This window comes from Notolepis coatsorum (genome assembly GCF_963971535.1).
Source record: "Notolepis coatsorum genome assembly, chromosome: 11".
NCBI classification, from domain to species: Eukaryota; Metazoa; Chordata; class Actinopteri; order Aulopiformes; family Paralepididae; genus Notolepis; species Notolepis coatsorum.
The window spans coordinates 55,681,369-55,698,817 of NC_140175.1; the positions used below are offsets into that span (position 1 = coordinate 55,681,369).

General features: G+C 40.0%; 1 protein-coding gene across 2 annotated transcripts; it reads right to left on the minus strand.

The window, feature by feature from the left end:
* Positions 1-952: 952 nt before the first annotated feature.
* LOC311237309 (myosin heavy chain, fast skeletal muscle-like) lies at positions 953-16,917 on the minus strand (the record flags this gene model as incomplete). Of its 2 annotated transcripts, none has more annotated exons than XM_084325125.1 (39): positions 953-973; positions 1,079-1,210; positions 1,311-1,406; positions 1,528-1,632; positions 1,742-1,912; positions 2,053-2,178; positions 2,271-2,474; positions 2,655-2,963; positions 3,117-3,241; positions 3,357-3,522; positions 3,614-3,797; positions 3,890-4,086; positions 4,182-4,300; positions 4,375-4,501; positions 4,588-4,977; positions 5,685-5,775; positions 5,909-6,054; positions 6,983-7,159; positions 7,248-7,490; positions 8,644-8,899; positions 8,994-9,130; positions 10,208-10,331; positions 10,414-10,531; positions 10,653-10,740; positions 10,833-10,903; positions 11,118-11,418; positions 11,518-11,688; positions 11,793-11,942; positions 12,152-12,270; positions 14,505-14,643; positions 15,171-15,274; positions 15,395-15,493; positions 15,574-15,637; positions 15,725-15,817; positions 15,906-16,011; positions 16,107-16,134; positions 16,223-16,379; positions 16,477-16,617; positions 16,711-16,917. In XM_084325125.1, the coding sequence occupies 39 exons, from the start codon at positions 16,915-16,917 to the stop codon at positions 953-955; spliced, it is 5,802 nt and encodes a 1,933-aa protein (XP_084181251.1). The 2 variants fall into 2 exon arrangements, with proteins under 2 accessions (XP_084181251.1, XP_084181250.1); XM_084325124.1 differs by having other exon boundaries at positions 16,477-16,620.
* Positions 16,918-17,449: the final 532 nt, after the last annotated feature.

Sequence of the window (17,449 nt, forward strand, 5' to 3'; positions counted from 1 at the left end):
TGGTGATTTCATTGAGGTGTGGGGTATTGTGTTGGGTACTGCGGGGATTTGAGTACTGGTTAGCGGGTATTGGAGTGGAGCTAGCAGTTAGCGTAGCGTCGGCCGGTGGTTAGGTGTAGCCACCGGTAGCGTCCTGTGGCCTGACTGAGAGGGTTGCAGCCCGTAACCAATAAGAGCACTCATGGGCTAGCAGGAGCGTGGCGTCGTAACCGGTGGTTAGGCCATAGCCACCGGAAGCATCACGTGGCTAGCTGCTGCCCTAGCTTTGCTGCGGGGGGGGTAATCTTGTTGACTGTGGGTGAATTTGGTTCATCTCTCGGGGCAAGAAATTTAATAGGGAGGGGGTAGTGTAGCGACCCTGGGATTTGGGTCGGGTGGGTCCGTTCAGCTGTCACTCAACACTCTGCCATCCCGGCGCTGGCGGACACGCCAGCCGCGGGTTGACAGAGTCGAGAGTGCACGGGCTGACCTGGGGAAGGTATAAGAGGGTGGGGCACACAGCGTGCGCTCTCTCTGGGGCATGGGAAATGGTAGCAATGAGTCTGAGTGATACCGCAACCTGTAATGGAGAACTGTTGTGAATAAAGACCTGCACTGAGAACTACCAACCTGCCTCGAGAGTCGTCTTATAACGTTGGAAAGCACGAACGTTACAATATTTAAACATGGTCCCCAAAATGAATGGAAGCGAATGAGGAGCCTGACACCTGGGAGGAATGGGGGTGTTGCAGGCTTGGGGATGTTTTAAAAATATAATTTAATATATAATATAATATAATAATTTGTGCTTCACCAAGAAATTTGGTCAGCAGCCGCCACTGGTTTGGACATGGTAATGAAACAAAGGATAAACAAAATAATTTTTAAGCAACATTTATTGAAATACAGTAGATAATGTTGTCATATTACTGTACAATATATAACATGTTTTCAATTTTCCAGATTAGGAGGCTTATTCAGCAGCTTCTTTTCCCTGTAAAAGATAAAGATATTGAGACAATATCCAATGGAAGGTTTTGAGTCTTATCATACTTAAAATCCACTGTATGAATGTTCACAGATAACATATTCACATTACCTTGCCAGAGTCACGGGTCTTAGCTCTCAGCTTGTTGACCTGGGACTCAGCAATGTCAGCACGCTCCTCAGCCTCCTCCAGCTCATTCTGAACCTTCCTGCACTTGGACAGGTGACCATTGGCCTGCTCCTCCTGTGGAAGTTTCATAGATCAGTATTACTTAGGAATACTAAGAGTAGAATGAAAAGCCTAAAGAAAGACAAGTAGAGCATTTTGACTTAAAAAAACTTACCGCTTCCTCAGCCGTCCTCTTGTAGGTCTTAACCTTGAGCTGCAACTTGTCGACAAGATCTTGCAGCCTGGCAACATTCTTCTTGTCCTCCTCAGTCTAATGGAAGCAAGGAATTCAAATGAATCAGCTAAATGCGGTAGCAATCGTTCAATATTTTCCTTCAGTCAAAAGAAACACTAATGATGACCAGCTTGTCATGAATGTGAACATGACATACCTGGTAGGTGAGTTCCTTCACTCTCCTCTCGTATTTGCGGACACCTTTAACAGCATCTACTCCACGTCTCTGCTCAGCCTCAACCTCTCCTTCCAGCTCACGCACCTTCAGAATTGAATAAAATATTAAGAATCAACTTTTCTCTGTAATTGTACAGATTACTACATTAGTTCAACAATATATATCTTGACAAGTGGCTATTATTTAATCTTACCCTGGATTCGAGTTTCTGGAGCTGCTTCTTGCCCCCCTTCATGGCCAGATTCTCAGCCTCATCCAGGCGGTGCTGCAGGTCCTTGACTGTGACTTCCAGGTTCTTTTTCATCCTCTCCAGGTGAGAGCTGGTGTCCTGCTCCTTCTTCAGCTCCTCAGCCATCATGGCAGCCTATAAGATAAATAATTTGTATTCACTAGAAATGTCATGAGAAAATGTTACATTGTTGACTGAAATGACATGAATAAACCAAATCACCAGTGATGACCTTCTTGGGCATAAAGAAACTATCATATGAAATGTAAACCCACATCAGTGATTGCCTTCTTGGCCTTCTCCTCTGCATTCCTGGCTTCCTGAACACTGTCATCTACTTCACCCTGGACTTGGACCAGGTCAGTCTCAATCTTCTTCTTGGTGTTCAGAAGGCTGGTGTTCTAAAAGAAAAACAGATATACAGATAAGGGTGTCAAGGATGGCTCACACATAACCCAAAGAAACACATGATCAGATAATGTTGTTTGTTTACCTGAGAGTGCAGCAGTCCAACACGCTCACTGGCGTCCACCAGTTCCTGCTCAGCCACTTTGCGGCCTCTTTCTGTCTGCTCCAGACCAGCTCTCAGCTCCTCGATCTCAGCCACCATGAGTCCATTTCTACGGTCAACCATGGCAGCCTGCTCCTTCAGGTCTTCCTGTGCTCTGAGAGCATCATCAAGGTGCAGTTGGGCATCCTGATGTTAAAAGACATAGGTGACTGAAATGATCACAAAAGATCAGAATGTGGCTACATATAAACAACAATTAAGGGTGTGCCATACATATCAACCTTTCATATATTGGATCACTGATTAATAAGCATATAGAGGACTATACAGTGACAGCGTAATACAAAAAAGTTCCTCATTCAGTACCTTGAGCTGTCCCTGAACATTCCTCAGCGACTTCTGGGCCTCAGCAGCCTGGCGGTTGGCATGACTTAGCTGGATCTCCATCTCATTCAGGTCTCCCTCCATCTTCTTCTTGATTCTCAGGGCATCATTCCTGCTCCTGACCTCAGAATCCAGAGTGCCCTGCATGGAGTCAGTCACCCTCTGGCTGTTCCTTTTGATCTGCTCCATCTCCTCATCTTTCTCTGCCAGCTTCCTGTCAACCTCACCCTTAATCTGGTTGAGCTCCAGCTGGACACGCAGAATCTTGGACTCTTCATGTTCCAGAGTTCCCTAAAAATACATGCAATATATAATCGTGGTTCACCTCCGAATATAATATTGGATATACTGCATACATACCACATTATTTGATTAACTGTAAAAACTATGTTTACAAACAAAATAACATTATTATAATGTAGAGATATCTAAGATAATATTTACCTCAGCTTCCTCAAGGGCTGTCTGGATCTCTGATTTCTCAGTTTCCACTGTCTTCTTGGCCTTCTCCAGCTCATGGATGCTCTTTCCAGTCTCACCAATCTGTTCAGTCAGGTCTGAGATCTCCTCTGTAGATGCCACAAAACAGGAATTAGAAATACTAAATGTCAGCCTTCCTAGCTAGTGTATTCATCTACATCTATCGTGGTATTAAGTGACAGTTCTTTTACTTAATGGACTCACGCTGCAGGTTCTTGTTCTCGCGTTTCAGGGTCTCCAGCTGATCCAGAGCCTCCTCATAGGAGTTCTTCATCTTGAATACCTCAGTGCTGAGAGAACGAGCCTCTTTCTGAGCTCCCTCCAGCTCTGCCTGGCCCTCCTCGAACTTCTGCTTCCACTCTGCCAGGACCTGCAAAGTCATATAAATAAATGTAACCTAGTATTTGGAGGCTAACATTCTCAATACATGTCCTTAGTTAAAGTATTGAATATCAATGTACCTTGTCAAAGTTCCTCTGCTTCTTGTCAAGGTTGGCAGCCAGACCATTGGCCCTCTCCACATCAATCATGAGGTCCTCCACCTCACCCTGGAGTCTCTGTTTGGTCTTCTCCAGAGAGGCACACTTGGAGTTTACAGCCTCAATCTGCTCCTCAGCCTCCTGAAGGCGCTGGGCCAGCTTTTTCCTGGTGAACAATTATTAAATGTAACAATGTTATGAAATGTAATTAACTATGTGTGTTGAGATGGACAGTAAAAAATAACAATATTGACTTACTTTGCCTCCTCAAGCTCCTCTGTGCGCTGGACAGCATCAGTTTCATACTTGGCCCTCCACTGGGCTACCTCACTGTTGGCCTTGGACATTCCACGCTGCAGCTCAGCCTTGGCCTCCTGCTCCTCCTCAAACTGCTCCCTCAGCAGGTCACAGTCATGGCGGGCTGATTGAACACCATGGGCAAGGGCATTCTTGGCCTAAAAAGATTATTGAAATAAGTAAAATTGTATTAGAGACAATAATAATTCAAAGAAAAAGATCTGTCATACATTTTTAAGAGGATTCTCCTCACCTTAACCTCCTCCTCAACCTGCCTCTTCAGCTCATCAATCTGCTGAGTGAAGGCCTGCTTGCCTCTGGTCAACTGGGAGACAAGGGCTTCTTTCTCTTCAAGCTGACGACCAAACTCACCTGGTTTTGAAATTTGATTTATTTGATATACATTTGAGTAAAAAATAAAGGCTAGAGTAAAAAAAGAACCTCACCATTCTCAGTCAGTAGTCTTGCTCTCTGACCGCCGATATCATTTATCTGGCGCACACTCTCGTCGCTTTTGGCCTTCAGTTCACTAAGTTGGTCCTCAAGGGTGCGGCTCATCTTCTCAAGATTTCCCTGTTAATCACATTGAATGGGTTGTGTAATTTTTTCAGACATGTGTTCTACACATGCATGTATATGTACTGTGTAGATTAGTATACCTTGGCCTTAGCAACAGCTTCCATGTTGCTGGAAAGGTCATCAATTTCCATCTTGTATTCACTCTTCTCCTTCTCCAGCTTCTGCTTGACACGCTGGAGGTTGTCGATCTGCTCTCCCAGCTCTGCAACACTGTCAGCCTGCTTCTTGCGGAGAGCAGATGCGGTGGCTTCATGCTGCAGGGTGGACTCCTCAAGGTCACGACGCAGCTTCTGGAACTCAGCCTCACGCTTCTTGTTCATCTCAATCTGAGCGGCAGTGGCTCCACCAGCCTCCTCAAGCCTCTCACTGATCTCCTCCAGTTCCCTGGAGAGGTCAGCTCTCTGCTTCTCAACCTTGGCACGAGCAGCACGTTCAGCCTCAATCTCCTCCTCCAGCTCTTCAATACGGGCCTTTAATTGATTTAAAATTAATATGATAAATGATTGCAATTCATAAGTTTGACAATAGGTTCATTGAAGGAAAATGAAGGAGCAGCCAGGTGTAGCACTCTTTAATGTCACAACACAGAGGTGTCACATATTACACTCTGCACAAAGGGCATTTCAATTGTAACTCCATCAAATAATATAATTTCCACAAAAACCTGGAAATGGTCTTTTTGACTTTGGAAAATTAAATCGTAGTGATATCTCTGTTTTCCTGGCAATACCTGAAGATCTAACTAATGTATGGAACACAATTTTGTCATAAACATTCGGTTCCTACTGTATGCAATGGACATTTTCTTTTACTGTTAATGTTCCAGCAAACAACTACACATTTTGCCTTGGTGGTTTTGGACTGAGACATAGCTACCACATCATAACAAAATGATTTGTACCAACACTGTTGTATGGCAATAATAAAGGATCTTGTATCTTGCCTAGCCTTAGATTGTGGCGCTCTCTTGTTACTGAATGTCATTGCAAGTGTAAAGTACAATTGAAAATCAATAGTAATCAGTTCTGTTGTAAATTTTGGAATTGATTCAGAACAGCAACTACTTATTGGCACTACTTTGGTGGATTTAATGAATAAATACCATACTCGCAGCCAATCAGAATCTAATGTTTGGCGAATATGTTGTATGGAAGAAGTAAAATATAATCGTACGCACCTGCAGCTCCTTGATCTTCTTCTGAAGCTGAGCACCCAGGGACTGCTCATCTTCAATCTTGCTAAGCAGCTGGGCAGTTTCAAAGTCCTTCCTATATGATTCATAAGAAAAAACAGTATAGTCATATTTCTGAGTGTATCTACAGTACCTCATCTTCACACACGGTATATTATTTCATGCATGAGAAAATATACAGTATATAAGTGAAACCCAATCTATATTACTTCTTGATCTTCTCGTCAGACTGCTGCTTGTCATTCTCCAGATCCATGATGGATTCTTGAGCCAGTTTCAGGTCACCTTCAAGCTTCCTCTTGGTTCTCTCAAGGTCCATGCGGAGCTTCTTCTCTTGCTCCAGAGAACCTTCAAGCTGTGAATTTAAGTTTAGAAATGGGTCAACAATAGGATTTTTAGATGCAACCAAGCAGCTAGTAGGGCCTATACGTTTGTCTATCGGTTGGACCGTCCCAAAATGTAAATAAATAGTTTGCCAAGACATAATGATAGATATTGGTGTCAACGCATCACCTCACATTTCATACCAGTTGATCAGATCATGGCCAAATATTCAAAGATAAACACTGTACATCTGATTGACACTAGACTTTATGCTCATCCAAGCTATCCTTTTTCTACAACTTCACCAGGATGACCCATGTCTGCCATATTGCATTTTCTGCCATTTAGAATATTTCCACTACTCCTCCAAGCCTGACTATTCACCTGATTCTCACAATTCTTGCTGTGTGGCATCTAGAGCACAGCTTCTTGAAATGTGTATTTCTGAAAGTTTCTAGGTCTTTCTATATGATGGCTACTCCTAATCGAATTTGGAAAAATGCATTGTAAACAGGAAGTGACACCACACTTGACACACATGCTTGCTCCATGATAGTAAAGAGATGTCCAAAGGTTTGTGTGAATCGTCACATGATGATCGATATTCAGAAAAATCATATAATAGACATTATTACATTTGCCACAAAGCATTTGTCACTCTAAATATCACACCAATCACCCAGATGGTGGCGCTAATGTTCAACGTTGAAAAGCAATACATTGTACACTCCAGAGTCCGTTCGACATAGGACTTTGTACATATATCCAGCTATCATTAGTCTACAACACTGGTCCGCCAATTACATAATTGCATAAAGATAATGGCCAGTGTTCAGGTTAAAGCATTTCCAGGCAGCAAGAAACTGTAAATGTAACATTTCCTGATGACAAATTGGGGACAGCTCATCTAAAATGTCCTGCTTGTTTTCTTCAACATTTTGATAGAACTCATAACTCACATCATCCACTTGCTGCTCAAGCTTGGTCTTGGCCTTGGTCAGAGTGTTGACTTTGTCTTCCTCTGCTTGCAGGTCATCAAGAGTCTGCTGATGTGCCTCTTGGAGGGCTTTCTTCTCCTTTGTCAGCTTACCAACACTCTCATCCTGAGCGGCCATCTCCTCAGTCAGGTTCTTCACCTGAATAAGGAAAACAAATCATGTTATCAAAAATGAATGATCATCTTGTTATTGTTTGATCATTTAGGTAGAGAGAATACTTATTAACCTTATTCTCAGTGGCATGTTTCTCCTTCTCCACTTTGGCCAAGGTGAGCTCCAGGTCATCAATGTCCTTCTTGAGCTCAGAGCATTCATCCTCCAGTTTCCTCTTCTTGGCAGTCAGCTCACCATTCATTTCCTCCTCATCTTCCAGTCTCTCAGTTGTCTCTTTGAGTTTGGCCTCAAGCTGGATCTTACTCTTGATAAGTCCCTCACATCTCTCCTCAGCATCTGACAGATTATCTGATTCCTAGGAACAATACAAATGATAATATTCTTCTCTTTATGACAAAAACAGCAAGACAGTTTATAATTTACATCAACAGTTTCTAGACCAGGGGTAGGCAACCCTAGGCACGCGTGCCTGCATAGGCACGCAGGGGCATTTTCATAGGCACAGTGGGCAGCATTAAAAAAAAAAAAAAAAAACATTATATATATATATATATTTTTTTTGCTTTGAAATATTATAGTGAAATATGTTGCACTGTTGTCGTATTTATCTTGTCGAAATCCTCCCACAGGTTATTTTTACTACCACATATTTAATTGAGACCCTTTATTTGTTTATTATTTCAATTTAGCTGGAAATACATTGCTACATCATTCAGTAACATTTGCAGAGCCTTATAACAAAAACATTATTACGGTCACCATTGTGACCAGTGGGATTAATCAACAAATGTTATTATTTATTTTTCTATTTCATTGAACATTGCACATGTTAAAAGCAATTTTTTTTAACTCAAAATGTGAGTATTACCAAGTCAACTTGTGTTTTTAAAACAATGACAATAAACATAGTTTTATTAGGTTGAAATAATGTGGTTGTGTACTTATTTTTCTGTTAACTTATTATGGATTGAAAACTGAAAACCTTAATGCACAGTAACTGAACTCAATATTTTTAGGTTCTGGTAACTTATTATTATTATTTTATTTTTACAGTGTAGTCTTGCGATCAATCAAAACTTATTTACACGATATACCTCACATTCACCCTCCATTCACATCCTGGTGTTCTCCTGGTGTTCTCCATTAGGCCTGTAGGTGGAGCTATGACCGCACACGTACAGTACACACACCGATGGTGTGTGATGTGTCCAAAAATGAATGGGCAAATGTGAGTGAAATGGTCGCACTGTATGCAGCTGTTTGTCTGCATTGCATTCCCCCCCCAACTCAGATTTAGGGTTGATACAACCGTCATAATAATATTGTTAATAATAACAATAACAATAATGATGTAATAATGTAAAAAATATAAAGACCTGATTATGAGAAGAAAAAATTACAATGCATGGAATATTGTTGAGGCACACTAGTTACAACTATATTTCAAACAGGCACTCCATGTCAAAAAGGTTGCTGACCCCTGTTCTAGACAGTTGAAGTCTACTTACAGATGCCGCTAGCAGCGACAGATCATTCTTCTCTTGGAGAAGAGACACCATCTTCATCTCCAGCTCCTTCTTCTTAGCCAGAGCAGTGGCCAGGTCTGTCGTCATCTTCTCATAGTTCTCCTTCATGTTAGCCAGCTCCTTCTCAGTCTCAGCAGAGACAAGAAGAGGCTTGATCTTGTAGTAAACCTTCATCCATGGCCAGTGTTTGACATTCATGAATGAGCGGATGTTGTATTGGATAGTATAAACAGCATCCCTGTGAATAAAGAGTTATTGTTATTTAATAAAAGCATGTTAGCATGTTTTTTTAACATAACAATGTATTTAGAATGTGGCTGTTTTCAACATGCCTTGTCGCCGTCATCTTCACAAACTCCCTCCTCATGAGGAAACCACGGCAAAGAGACTGAGTCATTCTGACCAGACTAGCCAGCTTCTCATCTCTCATCTCTTCAAGGACACCCAGCAGACCAGCTTTGAAGAACACCTGAATAAGAGACAAGATAAATGACATATTCATATATGACTTTGTTGGTTTTTATTCATGGGATAATGCCAGCATTCTTTTTTATAAAACTCAGGCATGGATTTTTCATAGAAGAATGAAACAGCTATCATGTGATTCCTTTCCCTACCTACTAAATGCCATTCACTTCATAATAATCTCAAACAATGTAAAAAAAAATCAAATTTAGGATAATCCAAATGTATGTTGCTTTCACACCTAAGTTTGTTTGAAATTGTCTGAATCAAAAGTGAAATTTTAATCATTTTGGCAGCTTGTATTATTTTGCTTTTGTTTCATATTGCCAATTAAAAAACAAACATTGGACATCATTTTGAATGCTAATGAACCTATATAATAGTGTGATCTCCACAGTTCTGAGCTACTTTTTTTTCAATTGATCTTTCCCAGCATTCACCCTCTTTTCTTGACCCTCCAATCACCACTGTTGCTTTCCTCTGACAATTTTTTTTGGTGATTACTTATACAATACTGTATTATTATTAACTGTATTATTAATTATGCATGCAAGGTTTAGTATCACAGCATTATATGGCTATTTTAATAATATAATAACATTGTGATTAGTGTATATTTGGAAATACATGGAAAACTGTCCAATCAGCTTATTATGTTCAGTTTTTCAGGTGGACCAGGATGCGGTTGTTTGCACCCGAGTTCGATTCCGGTGTTCACACCAACCCAAATGAATCAAGGGGGTAAATTATCCAGCATTCCATTCAACTGGACTAAACAAACCTGGTGTGATTGCCCTTGGTCTGGTTACATAATTTATGAGGCATAAATTGTAAAGCACTTTGGATAAAAGTGCTATATAATTGCAGTCCATTTACTAGGGCTGTACCCGACTCAGAAATGTCTTAGTCTAATTGGATTCGGCATGTAAATATGACGATTTGTTTTATATATTAAGAAAATAATTTACATGTAATTATCTGGTTATCAGGTTATACGGACACCCTCCATACAGTCAGTATTGAAACTTATCTCAGGCCATGCTATCAAATGAAGTTAATCAACATTTAGTATTTTCTTTACCTTGGTGTGCCCAAACTTGTAATCTTCGTGTTCCACATCAATTGAACCAAGCAGCTTCTCAGAGGCCTTCTTGTTGTCCATGAACTGACCATCAGGGATGACACTGGCATTCAGTATTTTGTACCTTTTGTGAAAGAGTTCATGGTCATGTTCAGCACTTTAGTTGTAGTTGTACGTTTCAAAGTTTGTTGAGAGTTAATGGATACCTCTGCTTGAAGTCAGCATAGATAATTCTGCTGGGGAATCCCTTTCTGCAGATTCTGATACCCTCCAGTACACCATTACACCTCAGCTGGTGGATAACCAGGAAGTTCTGCATCAAACCTACAGAGAATATTTTTTCATGATTATTACGACAATGTAATGACCCATTACCACTACACTACACTAAATCACTAAAGCACATCATAATAAGACACAAACATTATGTTAACTGTTAGTGTACCTGGAGTCTTTGACTCATTGGGAATCAGGCAACGCACAAAGTGAGGATGGGTGGCCCTCAAGTTGGTCATCAGCTTGCCCAAGTTCTCCTGTAGATACATATCAAAACCAAATATTATTCATGAAAAGCTATTATTTGTATTTAATTCCAAAAAGTCACAGTGTTGTTGTTAGATCTTACCCTGAACTGGGAGGACACAGTCTGCATGGAGCCACCCTTCTTCTTGCCTCCCTTCTTTGCGCCACCAGTCTCTATTGATTTGATAATACATAGAATCAGTTTATAGATTCAACATTATTATCTAAATCGAATTATGCTGGTTGTTGGACAATGTAATTTTATTGATAGTATTGAAAATACATGTTGTATGACAGAGGGTACTTAGAAGTTGAGATAATTGTCTCTTAGAACAAAGTGAGAATTTTAATAATCACACTTAAAAGTTAATTTCTCATAATGACGTACCTTCAACTACAGCAGGATACAGTACAGGCAGCAGTTTAACGGAAGACTTATTGTAAAGCTGCATCACCGAATCGTTCAGTGGATCCTTGTTCTTGTCCAGCCATCCAGTGACGTTGTAATCCACAGTTCCAGCATAGTGGACCATGGAGAAGTGGGCCTCAGCCTTGCCCTTGCCGGGTTTTGGCTTCTCAAATGCTATGTTCTTGCCCATATGTTGGTCATACAGCTTGTTCTTGAAGCTCATGTCAGACGCCTTGGGGAACATGCACTCCTCTTCAAGGATGGAGAAGATGCCCATGGGCTTTATAAAAGTGGAAAAGAGATATACAGATCATTTAGACACACCTTGTGGCATTCTAAGGAATATTTTAATAAGTCACAACGTTATGGTGTAGCCTACCCTCTCAATGAGCTCAATGCAGGCAGCCAAGTCCATGCCGAAGTCAATGAACTCCCAGATAATACCCTCCTTCTTGTACTCCTCTTGCTCCAGGACAAACATGGTGTGGTTGAAGAACTGTTGCAGTTTTTCATTGGTGAAGTTGATGCAAAGCTGCTCCATGCTGTTGTACTGTCAGTGGGGGGAAATATATTAGCCTAATCTCCTACATTACTTGAGGAAATGTCTTTCCATGAAATTAGGCAGTACATATATTGCTATAATTGCATACTTACATCAAAGATCTCAAAACCAGCAATGTCCAGCACACCAATGTAAGACGATCTTGGCATCTTTGTGTCCAGCTGCTGGTTGATACGGATGACCATCCACAAGAACATCCTCTCATAGATGGACTTGGCCAGGGCCATAACAGAGTTATAGACCTAAAAAAAGTGATTTAATTTAATTAAAATGCATGTATCTACATACATTAGCACTCCAATGCTGTCAGTCTGCCACTTGCACACACTCTCCAAAATGTTTCTTATGAAATTCTGTTAATAGTGTATACAGGAAAATGTGAAGCAACATATTTGCTGTGACCTGTGTGTTTAATACATAGAAGGGGAAGGATGTAATGTATCTTGCTCACCTGAGGCACAGTCTGTCCCTTGGTGACATACTCATTTCCGACCTTCACTCTGGGGTAGCACAGACCCTTAATCATGTCAGCAGAGTTAATGCCCAAAAGGTAGGCAATTTTGTCAGCCTCTGAAATTTGTATAAAACACATTCAGGAGAAATATCCAGGAATATTGGATTCACTATTCATGCCATAGTGTCACTATTCATGCCCCCCTGCCACTGAATCCCTCATACCCTCCCGCCTCGACTACTGCAACTCCCTCCTCACTGGCATCACCTCCCGCTCCCTCCATAAACTTCAGATGGTCCAAAATTCAGCTGCCCGTCTCCTCACCAACACCCGGACCCATCACCACATCACTCCTGTCCTCCACCCTCTCCACTGGCTCCCGATCAAGGAACACATAAACTTCAAAATACTACTCCTCTCCTTCAAAGCTACCTACCACCTCCCCTTCCCCTTCCATACTTTATCTCCATCTCCATCCCCTGCCCCCCCCCCCCCCCCCCTCCCCTCGGTTTCCTTACTTCCCTGATTGTTCCCCTACTGGACTTATTTTGTTACTTGTTACCCGTGGTTTTATGGCTTGCGTTTTATGGCTTGAAAAGCGCTATAAATAAAATGTATTATTGTTATTATTATCATTATTATTATTATTATTATTATTATTATTATTATTATTATTATTATTATTATTATTATTATTATTATTATTATTATTATTATTATTATTATTATTATTATTATTATTATTATTATTATTATTATTATTATTATTATTATTATTATTATTATTATTATTATTATTATTATTATTATTATTATTATTATTATTATTATTATTATTATTATTATTATTATTATTATTATTATTATTATTATTATTATTATTATTATTAGTTACACTAGCATAGCAAAGAGACAGCATAATGCCATAGCGTTTCACTAGCATAGTAAAGAGACAGCATACTGACATAGGGGTACACTAGCATAGCAAAGAGATAGCATAATGCCTAGGGTTCAGCATAGAAAAGAGACAGCATGATGCCATAGAGTTACACTAGCAAAGCACAATATGGAATATAATACTTGAACAAAAACAGAGCCCAAGGCAAATGTGCCTGTCTGAAAGTCAGGATTGTATCACTGAAAATGTGTTCTTCCAAAAATTCTGCATGATAGGACTACTTGATCAAACGATCATATATTGTTATTTTAGAACAAGATGAAAAAAATTACCACAATGGATTGTGAATGTACGTTTTTGAGGTATAAGCAGCTTCCTCCAATAATTGCCCAATCTGAACCCATTTATCATTTATTACCCATTGGCGGTGGAAGTGGGTAGATTCCAGGGTAAACCTGAGGAGGAGTGGTTGTGTGTTCTGTGTGATCTGGGAGTGGTGGAGGATGAATATCATTTTGTTTTTTATTGCCCTTTGTACACCACTTTGAGGAGGGCTTTATTTGAGAAAATTCAAATTGTAAACCCAGATTTGTTTTGGCAGTCTGAGAGTTGTATGTTGAGTTGTTTTTTTGTGGAGGACATCTTCGGTTTTGCGGGATTTTTGGAGAAGGCATGGCACCTGAGACAAAACACACTGTATCCTATATAATTGTATTTGAATTCACCTTGTTTTTCTGTTTATTTACATTGAGTACAGCTTGTGTTATATTACGTTTTATTGTATTTTCTTGTATTTTTGTATGGCCATCTTGGTCTATGTCATTTGTTAAGTAATTGGTAAAGTATATTATTATATACTTATTGTTATGTGTCTTGTAAGCCCATATGGGCTGGGCATACATCTGTATGTAAGACACGAAAATAAAAAATATCAAATCAAATCAATATCATGACCAGGCTGAACACTTTCCCTCGACTTAACAGAGTGTGATTTTGTATCTTGTCTCGTATGTATTCCATTGAAGTTACGGCTAATTCTAAAACGTTTGTAAATGTTTCCTTCCTTCGATTAAACTATAGTTTTTCCTCTTGGGAGAGAAAAATGTAGGAACACAATGTTTGCTTCTTGCGTGGATGTAGCCAAGGGAATCTGGCTACAATATTAAGTCAATAACCTGATAGAAAGCATGGTTTGTGTTTCAGTCAAACGTTTACTGTAAACATATACTGTGAGTTCAAAAAGTAGATTTATCATGGTTTTTGAAGGTCTAAACTATAAAACTAAAGCCCAATTGGACTGAGACTTAAATAAGTCCACAGAGAAGCTGCAGTGTATGTTTCTCAACACTAAATCTATCAGTGAGATTTTGCGATGCATGATTATACAGTAAATGATGGGAAGCAACATAAGGGCTGGTTTGAAAAATAGTGAACCTATGTTTTAATACTCACCCTCTGTGCCATCAGCCTCAGCCTGCTCCTCACGCTGCTTCTGCTTGAACTTCAAGTTGCCATGGTGAAGCACAGCACCAGTCAGCTTCCAGATATAATTCTTCTCATCAGCATTGAAGCCCAGAACGTCAATAGCATCCTGTATGAAAAGAGGTTGAAATAAGTAAAAGAAAAAAATATATAAGAATGTCAACCACATTGTCACACAAGTGACCAAGAGCTTTATTGTGGACTAGGGGGTTAAAGGCACACTTGTAGAGCAAGGAAAGATGGATATGTCAGCAACGTTTCTTGTCATTTAGAATTGTGGTGTGGAAATGACCACAGAAGCTCCATTAGTGCTTCCTTCAGGCCAACTAGGTTTTTTTATTCAAATGTTTTGTATAAGTGGATAAGCGATCATTGCTGTTGCTTTAATGCAATGTATTGACTTGCTTTTCATCTTGAAAATTCATGCTAACTACTTACTTCCCAGATGGTTCTTCTGTGTAACAAACCATCTGACGGGTCAGGTTAATTCATAGTAACACATCTCTATCATTTACCATCTTATGGCAATTTGAGAAACTGCATATGTAATGTATTTATTCTTAAATTAACATTTAAACATATAAAATAATATAATAAGTTGGAACATCTGTAGGTAGATTACTACACATCACTCACATCAGTGGCATCCAACTCCGCTTTGTCATCAATGCTGGCCACAGTGATATGACCCTGACTGCACATGGGGAAGTCATAGGGGTTGCTGGTGATGAGACACATTTCTGGTGTGGAAACCCATAGAATCAAATAAGTTAGACTGGATCTGCTTCCGTCAAATGATTATGGACCATTGTTGTTGACAATTAAGATTAGTTATATCAGTTATCAGTTATTCAGCTCACCAATCAGCTCAGGCTTGTGGTTGGTCATCATCTGGTAGAAGATGTGGTAGCCTCTCTCATCTGGAAGCTGGAAGCTCACTCTGGACTTCTCCAGCAGATCTATGAGGTTTGGTCATAATAAATATCTAGCCTACTAATAATGTCACTTGTTTAATTTGGTAAGTAAATGTTATACTTACATGTTTCAATATCAGCACTGGACAGTTTGCCAGTTGGGAGGAAGTGGATTCTGATGAATTTACCCTTTTCAGAAGAACACAACAGTGTTATTATTGTTTAACCAAGTAATGCCCAAGTTATATTTGATAGAAAAGAAAAGATTCAACTTACAAAGCGAGAGGAGTTGTCATTCCTCACGGTCTTTGCGTTACCATAACTCTCCAGCAAGGGATTGGCTGCAATGATCTGATCCTCCAGTGAGCCCTATAGTTACATTTTCACATTTTAACAATCCACTCTTTGTTCAAATGTCTGTGGTTTCCATTTTCAGTATATTCTCTCATTATTTTACCTGGATCTTTGATTCTTTCTTCTTCTCTCCACCTCCCACTGCGATTGTGGCAAAGTACTGGATGACACGCTTGGTGTTCACAGTCTTTCCGGCACCAGATTCTCCACTGTGTATAGATAATTGAATTAAGAGAAACTCACAAACTAATTGCAATAATTTTGATTATATTGATATTTTTTATTAACAATATGAGAAACCTACGTGATAAGAACAGACTGGTTCTCCCTATCTGTGAAAGGTAAAGAAAATACATATTTATTATCTGTTTAACCAAACCAAAAATAATAATTCATAGGATTTGCATGACCAGGACATACCAGTAAGCATGAACTGAAAGGCGTTGTCAGAGACAGAGAAGATGTGGGGTGGGGCCTCCATACGCTTCTTGCCTCTGTAGGCATTTACGACCTCCTGGTCGTACACTGGGAGCCACTTGTAGGGGTTCACAGTGGCACAGAACAGCCCAGAGTAGGTCTGAAGGGGAATAGAGATTCAAGAATATTTACAGTAGGCTATCTTAAGGGTCATTATTTAATATTGCACCTTTGACTCATATTTGAGAATATCTTACATAGATCATCCATGCGGCATAACGCTCTTTGAGGTTATACAACACAGAGGCTTCATTGAGATGGGTCATCATGGCCATGTCCTCAATTTTGTCATACTTGGGAGGGTTCATAGGGTGAACATCATCCTCCTTAACGGTTCTCTCCTGAAATACAGAAACACAATTTCAGTTTACCGACTCATCTGCAAGTTGTATTGCTTTGAATTCTGTATGAAACACTTCAGCCTACTCTACCTCCTCAGTGGTAAGCACTTTGACAGTGACTTTGGCACCGTCTTTCTTCAGGATGGTACATTTGAGGTACAGCTCATCCTTATCAGCCACGTAAGCAGCAGACTTAGCATCAAAGGGTGAGGTCTGAGCCATAAGCCTCTCAGCCTCTGGCTTACGAAGGTAAATGGAGGCCTTGCCATAAGCGGCCATCTCTGCGTCCGTACTCATGGTGGCGGCTTCATGTTGACAGACACAAATTATTTGTAGATTAAGGTGGGTGCGAGCACAACTCAAACTATTTTAAACAATCTCTTACCGGGTGCAAGGTCTTGAAGAATATAGAGAACTATCAGTACTCAAGCTCATGCTTCCCATGCAATACAATTATTACAAGGACATTTTCCGTGTGTGCTGGTAGTTCCTTCCATAATTGACAGACAAAAATAAACCATGTTATCTTATGTTTATATATTTTTAGATGCGAAACACCTCATATACTCACTCACCCACTCACTCACTCACTCACTCATGAAGACAATAAAGTATACCGTTTAAAGGGGAACTATCTTATAAATGGCCTTTTTCCAGTGTTTAGCATTGTTTTCTAGCAATGTGGGTTTGTATCAATGGGGTCCATGTCTCTAATTCTCATTTTCGTGCATTCCTCAAGTTCAGATGTCACGAGATCCTCCTCCGCTGAACTAAGTAATTCTGAAACGTACGCGTACCTCTGACGTCGAAGAATTCTCATCTGCATAGT